The sequence below is a fragment of the Vanacampus margaritifer genome, chromosome 6 (assembly GCF_051991255.1).
Source record: "Vanacampus margaritifer isolate UIUO_Vmar chromosome 6, RoL_Vmar_1.0, whole genome shotgun sequence".
In the NCBI taxonomy this organism is placed as follows: domain Eukaryota; kingdom Metazoa; phylum Chordata; class Actinopteri; order Syngnathiformes; family Syngnathidae; genus Vanacampus; species Vanacampus margaritifer.
The window spans coordinates 6,155,101-6,165,094 of NC_135437.1; the positions used below are offsets into that span (position 1 = coordinate 6,155,101).

The window sequence follows — 9,994 nt, forward strand, 5'->3', positions numbered from 1 at the left end:
TTTGTTGTAGCATGTTTATTTACAGTAGGCTATTCATGAACACACCTTTCATCAGGTAAAGTGACCCCAATTCACATTAAATGGAGTTACCCTGCTGTAGTAGGATTTTGCTGACAATTCCTCTGTTGCATCTACAGCAAACATCAAATCGGAGGGATCGTCCTGGAAAGTAAGAACATTAAATGGTGCTCGATTCATGTTTCGAAGGAAAGTACAAGGAGTTTTGTTTAATTGTTTACCAGAATGATTTCATTGGCCACGGGATGTCATTGGATCAGTCCCAACACATTTTTATAAAGTGCTTGGCAAGAATCATACCCAAACTCTCCTCCTAACATTTATTCTGCTAAATGCTCTGTTAATTGACCCGTTTCATCGGCTTGCCAGTGTTTCGGACATGCTTGAAAAGACTGATAAAGCCTTAAAGCTGTAGCACAAAGAAAAAAACAATGTCAAATTGACATATATATATTTTTAGCACTTTTACTACAGTAAAACAATAACATGCAATATGTCAAAAACTAAAGCCAATTTTGGGGTGGGGCATCTTTAGATTAAGCGACATCAAAATACCCTAAAACTGTCGAAACTTTCTTGGTACTGTTGACATTTTAATATTTCATTTTATATTTTAACTGTTTTGAATTTAGTTACAGTTGTGAAGATGTAGATATAACTATGTTAACTTAATTTAGCTTGATGAGTAATGCTTTTGTCCTCTTTGTTATCTTCCGTTCTCTTTTCCCAGAAATGAGAAAGTTAATAAGTTTATTTTATTTATCTAAGAAGTCTAGTTTCCGTTCGTCAGAAATCCGTTTTTTGAAAGTTCAAGGACGATCAAGTATACTGGGAGAATGTAGTCTGATTTTGTACTTGGAGGGAGGGGGAGGCGTTTTCGAATAAAAGTCCCCGTGTCTGAAAGAGACGACACACATTTGGACAGAAACATGGCTTGGTGAAATTCCTTTGTGTCATCAGAAGCTTCTGACTAAAAAACCTTGCAAGGACCCTCTTCACGAGATCTCAACTTATTTGAACACGCAAAATATTACAAAAACAGGTAATCTAACAGTACCAAAATGTTTGCTGACCAATGTTACTTTATTAAAGAAAATAATATGAATGAATAATGATTGAAAATGTGCCTGTTAAGTGTAAATGTCTTTAAATCCAGGTTGAAAACTATATTCTTTTCCCCATACCTACATGATGAAGGTCTTTCAGAGTGTTTTTAAAATCATGTTTTGCAACATCTTGTTCTGGCAAATTTTAGGAATTTTAGTAAGATAGTTTTTGTTTTTAAATGTACTTTTAATTATGTGAAGCACTTTACATTGTGTATGGAAATGTGCTATAAATTAGAGATGGGAAAATGAAGCCTCATGAAGCACTTTTACTTTTTTTTTTTACTCCTCTAGATGGTGCTCTTGGTTCAAATATAAAGCCTAGTGCAATGAAAATGTATTACATTTCCACTGCCTTTTTAAACCAATAGTGCCATCTAGAGGAGTCAAAAAATATCACAAGTGCTTCATGAGGCTTCATTTTCCCATCACTACTATAAATCAAGATTTTTGTTTTCTATTTTTTTACAACTCCTAGGTGCTGCCTTGGTACTGGTAAACATCTAAACATCCATTATCTGTGAAGTGGGGGGAAAAAACACCCACTTATTACTAAGCCCTCTGTATAATACGATTTTGTTTTGAACATTTTCTTCAATAAAAAAACATTCACAGGATTATACAGTACAGTATACGAAGTCTCAAGATCTAAACTATTGCTAATTGTTGACAATAGAAGGGCAGCCCGCTGCCCTCAACGTCATACAGTAAAGCGGATTCAAAAAATATATATGATTTACGCTCCTACATCATATTTAATATTACAGTATTGATCTTTACCCAAACTTAACCATAGCAAGTAAAGTAAATCAACTGCAACCATGCAGCTTTCCTCCATAACATCCAAGGAAATTCTATATGTATTTTCTGATTATAAATAAGTCTGTTGAAAAAAAAGAGGATTTCAATCACTCTACAATATGTACTGTATTTCAAAATGCAAAATTACCTGAAGTCCAATGTGTTAGTGTTTTGTAAAATACAAACATATATTCCTTGTCAGTAGATTTTGTCCTGCAAACCAAAGTGTGACAAGCAGTCAGCTCCTTTTTAACTTCAGTTTGCTCTCTTTGCTTTATCCGAAGAGAACCCACCCTGGGCCTGCTCCATCAGCAGGTCATGAAATCACACCCAAGGCTCGACACGTCTGAATTTGTCCAAGCCACAGCAAGTTGCGACACGCAATGAGGCCAAGCGAGCAGCCCGAGTGCTGCTAAAGGGTGGCGAGCACTCGGAGGAAGGAAATAACGACAATCAAGAAGGACTGTCCCACGCCGAAAACTAAAGCCTCCAGAGAGATCATCCTCTTCCCCGCTGCCTTGTAAACTCCTGCGATAGCTGCACCTGTGTCAAACACATTTCAATGCAGTTTGTGATCAATAGCATAGAACAGCAGAAAATATTCACCTCATTAGGCTGAAAGATGAATTTTGTGAAGCTCGCTAAAGGAACTTGACTTCAGAAATAGAAACTTTTGCTGAAAGGAACTCTTTCAAAAATGAGTTCCTGGTCATTTTTTTAAGGCTGAAAGAAGGCATTGATACCATTTTTAGAGACGCTTTTGCATAAAACGTATTAGTCGAAACAGTGTCACAAAGGCCGAGAACTTACTTGTGAGGACACCTCCGCCCACAGGCCCAACGATACCCATTAAGAGGATGGCAATGGGCACAAATCGAGCCGTTTTGTGCCGACGAAGTGCAACGAATGACAGCAGCGATGCTGGCAGGTGGAAGATCAGAGAGGAGACTGCTGCCCAGAGGAAAACGCCATACCACATTTCTACAAAACACGTTCAATAACAGTCATATAGAAGCACAAAAAAACAAAATCTATAAAAGTTCATCATGGGAAATGTTATTTTTAACAAGGTCATATTTTTTGTTAAAATGCAACGTTTGACTTCACAAGTTCACGAGAAAAATACCAAGTATTTGGGGGCGGGGGATGGGGGTAGCTTCTTTATTGTTAACACGATAGATTGTATATATATATTTTTTTTATCTAAAACGGCAACCATATCGTGCTTTTAAGAACTTTTGAAGTTTTCATGCGACATACGTGAAAATAAACAGCGAAATTCAATCAAAAATCTTTATTTTCTATTTTCCCATTAATACATATTCGGATCACGTCAAAATGAAGCTCGTGTGTTGCTTTCACATTTAATCAGATACAGTACAGTTATTACATTTTGGCAGTGGATTTTTTGCCGTGACAGGATAGCTGGCGCTATGTTGCCATTAACAGCTCTTGATTAGCCATTAGTCGGACCAAGTCGTACACTGGCTTCGCTTCACCACCTACTGTATATTTTCACGAAGTTTTCATTTTGTTTTGCCACAAATATTGGCCGTTACCTGCCAAACCCTAACTCGCTCAGGCTGTTATCGGCATTATCAGCCTAAAAACCCTAAACGTACCGAGCGGGATTTGAACCCCTGACCTCGCACTGGTCGCCACGACTTAGTCCACATTCACTGGCGCAAAATTTCTAGGCTACTTGCAGTTCTCGCGTAACTCACGGCAAAATAGCGCTACGTGGCGAATTGACGGTCACAATAATATCCACTTCGTACATAGCTTTTACATACTCAAAGACACAATCGTGGAGGCGTGCTGCATACAAATCACTTGAACAATATAACGTACCTGAGAAATCAGCAAGAGATGTGTTGTTGTAACGGTGAGTGCCATTTTTTCTTGGCACTAAATTCATACCAAGTATTTGCTGGAAAATGTCATTTTCGCCATATTGGTCCATATCGCCAGATAATGTTCGTCAGTTCGAAGATTAGTCGGGTAAGCAGCAGCGCAGCACCGCTAGATTCCAACTTTTGCTTTTGTTGTTGTTTTTGTAGTCTTCAAGCATTTCTTCTTCGTCGACGGCTTATTCGCGTCAATTTGTAGTTAGCAAGCAGCTTTGGTTGTACATTACCGCCACCATCTGTTGGGAAAGTGAATCGGTACTCTACGCTGGTCGCACGCACAATAAATATTCGTACAATTCATTCTCGTGAATGATGAGGGTTTTCATCCCATTTTTACAGTACATAGTTCAATTATTTGGCTCCCCAATATAGCAGTCGGCCTTTGTACCCTTTACAGAAAGGGGGGAATCGGGGGTGAGATCTTCACTGTGGAGTCCGGACGCTACAAGATTTTAGTCAATTATGGCACAGTGTTACGAGATGTTTTCTTGATGACTGCGGTTCAAATTGCCTTCAGAATAAGATAATGAGCTCCTGTAGGCCTACTTTGATACTTTACTAAAGTATCAACATGATCACTTACCAATCAAAAAAGGAACTTTTTAAGTGAGCAAATTTACAAATTCAGCCCAGGTTAAAAAATAAAAATCCCTCTACGTACTGTGTATGTACTGAATCACTGTAACTTAAATTGGGACAACAATGGGACTGCTGTGCATAAGTCGTACCCTGAAGATTTATATAAAGATGTGTTTTGGATTAGTGCATAGTTGCAGTGGGCACCAAATCCCTGGTGGAAGTTTTAATTTCAAGCAGAGCAACTAAACACAGGTCGATTATCCATCCATCCATTTTCCGAACTGCTTGGCCTTCAGGAGGGATTACATTTCTCGGATCAAAATTTCATTTAGGTACGCATTTACCGGTACTCAACTGAAATTGGCAATGGTGAGCATGTGTCTAAACATTGTTTTTTTTTGTTTTTTGCTATGACGTGTTTACAGGATTTATGCTCAATCACATACAAGGTGTGTCATTTTGTTTTTTGTTTTTTTACATTTTAGAAAATATTTTATTCATACAATCATCTTTTCAACCATAGTAACATTCCTAAATAAATCTGAATGAGATGATGTCAGTTGCAGATTAAAACAACTCATCATTGCCATTTATCTGAGCTGATGGCAATGTTCCAGATTCTGTTGAAGAAAGTAGACGGCCAGGTTTGACCAGTTGCCTCTGTCAATTCATCTGGAGAATCTTCTCAATGGTAGATTATGCTGGCTAGAAATTGAGAATGCATAATTCCTCATGGTGGTCCATTTACTGCTGGATCGGAGGACATGGCACTCTGGTCCAGTCTGGGTAGAGAGAAAATATATATACATGTATATGTTTTAAAGGCAACAGTTAGGGGCAAGGGAAAGATGTTCAGTGATTACAATATAGTAATATGTGACAAGTGCATCAATATTATAATGCAGGGATGTTCAACTGCCCCCCCCCCCAAAAAAAAATCCTAACAAAAACACTGAAACATTCACTTTACTGTAGCTATATAATAATATTATATTAAAAAATAAATGAATATTAATTACAGTAAAATAAATAAATGGCAAATTTGCAGGTGCTGAATTCAAAATAAGCATTGACTGTTGGTTTAAATTGTAATATCACTATTAACCACCAGATGGTAGGAATGGCAACAATAAAATAAAAAATGACAACCCTAATAGTGTTACAAAACCTAATTCTAATGAAGTTGGGACATTATGGAAAATGTAAATAAAAATATGCTAATTAACAAATCCCTTCCAAACTATGAAACTATACCATGCAACTGGCTACACCAGTGGTCCCCAACCACCGGGCTGCGGACCGCTTTGGACCGGGGCGAAGCGAATCGCACAGTTGAAAGAATAAAAAGCGTACTATACTTCTGGTTAATTGATTAGCCGAGGCTTAAAAATATTTTATTTTGAAAAGTGACCGGATTCTCTTTGTTTTCGACGGACTCTTGACGCATGCCAAGATGCTAATTATCTCAGTCGCGTAGCGCTGACGCTAATCGACAAGTTAGCAAGATGAGTGAAAAACAGACACATTTGGAAAGTTTCTTTGCAACGGAGAAAAGGCCCAGTGATGAGACAACACAGAAGCCTATGACCAAGAAGGAAAATAAAGGTGCATGGAATTACAGCTACAGGGGATTCCCACGCATGATGGCCCGTTCTGCGGCGAACGGCTCTTTCTTTAGGGTTAAGGTGAGTGAGTTACTCATGGACTTTATATTTTTTCTTTGGTGCCTTATTTTGGCGCCGCCGACATATCATGCCCTCCCTAAATCCAGGGTGCTGCTAATATAGTTACATAAAAATGTGGCTTCACATTTATTGTTATATCTACAAAATACAGTTTTTGTGTTGCTTGGATCATTCATAAGCATTACCATAGTGACCTCACCACATTAACGCGTTGTTGTTACCCTTGTTATGGTGTTTGTGCTGCTAGCAGGTACATAAAAATACATAGTGGATTTGTGCTTGTTGTTGTAACCTTTTATTAATCAGTTGCCGAACAGCCAAGCACCCCACCCCCACCGGGTTGCCGGTCTGCGAAAGTTATGGACCGGTCCCTGGTGGGAAAAAAGTTGGAGACCACTGGACTACACCACAAAGATAAGATAGTCATTGTTCAAACTAATTTTTTTTGTTTAAAAAAAACAAAACAATCCATTCACTTATTTAAAATTAGTTGCTTGTTACAAAAACAAATAGCTGGGACAGGTGAACTAATTGTTGACTGTTTGTACGTGTAATTCTTTCCCATTCCTGCTTGATGTACAACGTCAGTTGCTCAACAGTCTGGGGTCTCAGTTGTTGTATTTTGCACTTCATAACACGCCACACATTTTAAAGAGAGCAAACTCAAACAGACACAGTAAATAGTATGAAGGGCAATCTGACTTACTTGGCATCATCAATGTTTGACATTTCCTCTTGGGGGCCACAGGGGAATTCCATTGTGTACTTGCACTTGTCATTGCTTACGAGAAGAGAAACACAGTCATTACATTGACAAAATACTAACGATGTTGCAATTCACCTAAACGTAGCAATATGCAGCCCAAGCATTTACAGCACAAAAAATAAACAAAATATTGGACAACAATTATACAATACTGGATGTAAATCAATATAAAAAAATCTTGGCACAGCATTGATAAATCTATTTTAATGTCTAGTATCTAGGGCTGCACAATACATCAAAGAAATTTCATCATATGTGTATTGCAAAAACAAACAATAAATTCAAATGGAATTTTAAACTTTTATCTGACTTTGGCCAATCAGATGCAATCTTCAATGTGTATCATCATCCAATAGGAGAACAGTATTTAGGAGCATTACTAACACTAAATAACGTGCTGATTTTTCCATTATTTTATTCCATTAGGTAAAAAGATGTAATTTCTTTAAGTTTGTTAAATAGCACAATAACATCGATATTGCAATATTCAACGACCATATTGCTTGTTTTGTGCAGCCCTATCTAGATCAAACTACTACACAAACCCAGACTAAAGAAGGCCTTTTATTGTACATTAACTTAGTTGCATTGTAAATCACAAGATAGCACAAAGAGGGAGGCTGCCTCAAGACTTGCATTTGAGAAACTGCAGGAATCTCTGCAAAGTTGTATGTGACATGACAAGAGTCTCATTTGTTTTGCTTACAATTCATTCTAATTATTCAATCTGGAGTTTAGTTTGGATGTTTTAATCAAGTAATTCTGGACAAATTAAGTTCTAAGTACTGTGTATGTCCATTAACACACCTTTTGGATCGACTACAATGAAGAAAGCAGGGAAACTAGGCCGTCACATCACGATCATCATATCGGGTTGTTTGACGCTGATTTCACTTTCACAAATTGCAAGCTCAGAGGATTTAAGATTGAGAAAAAAAAAGTTTACAGAAACTCCTCATGGACATCAATGTCCTTCTAACTTTTGGATGATTGATTTGATGATTATTGATGGTTATACTTTGGAGCATCTGCAATAAGTTCACAAACAAGAAAGTTAATGTTTCCTTTCCATAGAATCAAAATTATACACAGACACAGATCTGTATTGTATGTAAGGCCCCAGTTGCTTTTTGTAGTCATCAACAAGCTCAATTGTTTTAGTAGCGTCTTAACATGCACCAAGTACTAGTTTCACCATTCTTATATAATATTATACAACATGTAATCCCATGTTGAGACCCCAAGAGAAGATGGAAGGGTATAACTTGGTGTTTATAGTTTGGATTTGAAATATACAGTATATTTTATGACCCCAGTCTTGGAATGTTTATGACACACTTTGCATTACTGTAGTCGTGGCTAAAGAAATAGCAATTTATGCTTGCTTCTTCTTTATGAATTTACAAATCAGAAGAGTATATTCTCATATTTTTCTTGCAACAACACACCGCCTTATTTTGTTGCAGGGATGGTTCAGGTTTTTGGATATGAATCTGTATGGCATCCTCACCTAAAGTGGTGTGCAATCAGCACTGACTTCCCGCTGACAGCGTCCTGTGACCCGAGACCCGGTCCGGTTTTGGTCGAGAAGAAAGTAGTCCGTCAAGTTGGCACGTTCCACGCGTAATTCTAACTTTGAAAACTCACGATAACATGTCTGACTACAACGACAATGTCTTCAGCACTGAGCCAAGTAGGTATCTTTATGAACCGGAATGCCTGATGCCGATATTCGTCAGATGGAATTAGAATGGGAAGAAAGAGAGAGCAAGGAGGGATAGTGGTGGGAAGTGGGTACAGACTTGATCAGCTGTAGCCCAGAGAGAGCGGGTGACTGTCACTGACAAATGGGGTGCGCACTTGTTTGAAGTGCTCGGAAAGCAGTGAAAAATGTGCGGAGATTCTGATTTTTTTTATTGGTACAGCCCGGAAAATCACGCGTTATAATATAGTGTGACGTGTCACAAGAACGCTGCCAGCAGACGTGGTTTGTAATCTCACCTTTTTATTTGTCTTCACACAACCGGCTACTTTTGGCCGCAGCCAACGCCGAACACAAGAAACTTTACTTGCAAGTCGATTTAGCACACGTTACCAACAATGTATGGATGAGTCCCTTTCCACCGCAAGACGTACGATGCGTTCACAAACACTCAAACACAAGAATACAAAACACAATGTGCAACACAGGAACACACAACACACCTTAGTTATACAAGCTTATAACGTTTATACAATCGCAACGTTATACAGATGCTCCCCTACTTACGAACATTCGAGTTACGAACAACGGTACATACGAACATTTCTGCGCGTACAGTATGTCGAAAAATGTTCGGAAAGAAATGCTGTAAGTTAGATTTTGTATTGCGCGTAGTGCTTCTTTCCGCTGCGAATACCGACGATTGGCGCTGTGAGAGCTCATTGGAGAGGAGGAGGAGGAAGAAACGCCGGTCCCCATGAAGCAGGAAATAACTTTTGAAGCCGATTCCAGCGACGACGAAGAATCTCTCATGATATAAAATCCTCCTCTTCCTCCTCCTCCATCATCATCTCCTTAAGCATCGAGTACATCTTCCAAAAGTAAGTTAAACTTCATTTTATTTATCTTATTACGTACATGTACATACTGTGTGTGTGTGTGTGTCTCGCTCTCTCTCTCTAACATACGTAGTACAGTACAGTACTGTACGTATTCTCTCCATTTTATTAATTTTTTTTCAGTACAAACCAATGCAGGTTACTTGTACAAGCCTTAAACATACTTATATAAACCTTCAATATACTTATATAGGCTTTAAACATAAATTATAATACAACATATAGCACTGAAGCAACTTACGAACAAATTCACCTTACGAACGATCGTCCGGAACATAACTCGTTCGTAAGGTGGGGAGCGTCTGTATACTAATGGCTCTCGCTCTCCATTAGCTCTCTCACATCAGGTTAACACTTCCAAACAACTTGGTTTGTGCACGTCTGTCAGTTGAATGCAATGCGCTGCGCAGTGATTAGAACAGAAAAATATAAATCGGCGGTAATGGAGTCAGACTTTTTTCTAATGTGCAGTTTTGTGATGCAAATTTATCACTATTGTTTTTAGAGGGAAAACGCTTTATTTCTGTG

General features: G+C 38.3%; 2 protein-coding genes across 5 annotated transcripts in view; both read right to left on the reverse strand.

The window, feature by feature from the left end:
- On the reverse strand, nucleotides 1-4,725 carry tmem170a (transmembrane protein 170A). Its single transcript, XM_077567100.1, has 3 exons — nucleotides 3,777-4,725; nucleotides 2,736-2,906; nucleotides 1-2,468 (listed from the first exon to the last, which is right to left on the reverse strand). Exons 1-3 carry the CDS (start codon nucleotides 3,886-3,888, stop codon nucleotides 2,338-2,340), a joined length of 414 nt encoding a protein of 137 aa, XP_077423226.1. The 5' UTR covers nucleotides 3,889-4,725; the 3' UTR covers nucleotides 1-2,337.
- A 143-nt stretch (nucleotides 4,726-4,868) lies between these two features.
- The window catches only part of ppp6r3 (protein phosphatase 6, regulatory subunit 3), a 34,322-nt gene continuing 29,196 nt past the window's right edge, over nucleotides 4,869-9,994 (reverse strand). For all 4 annotated transcript variants that reach the window (XM_077567099.1, XM_077567098.1, XM_077567097.1 and 1 more), the window contains 2 exons: nucleotides 6,806-6,880; nucleotides 4,869-5,196 (listed from right to left, as the gene is read on the reverse strand). In XM_077567099.1, the coding sequence (XP_077423225.1) occupies nucleotides 5,145-5,196; nucleotides 6,806-6,880 (127 nt within the window). In that variant the 3' untranslated portion in view covers nucleotides 4,869-5,144. The remainder of the gene's footprint in view (nucleotides 5,197-6,805; nucleotides 6,881-9,994) is intronic.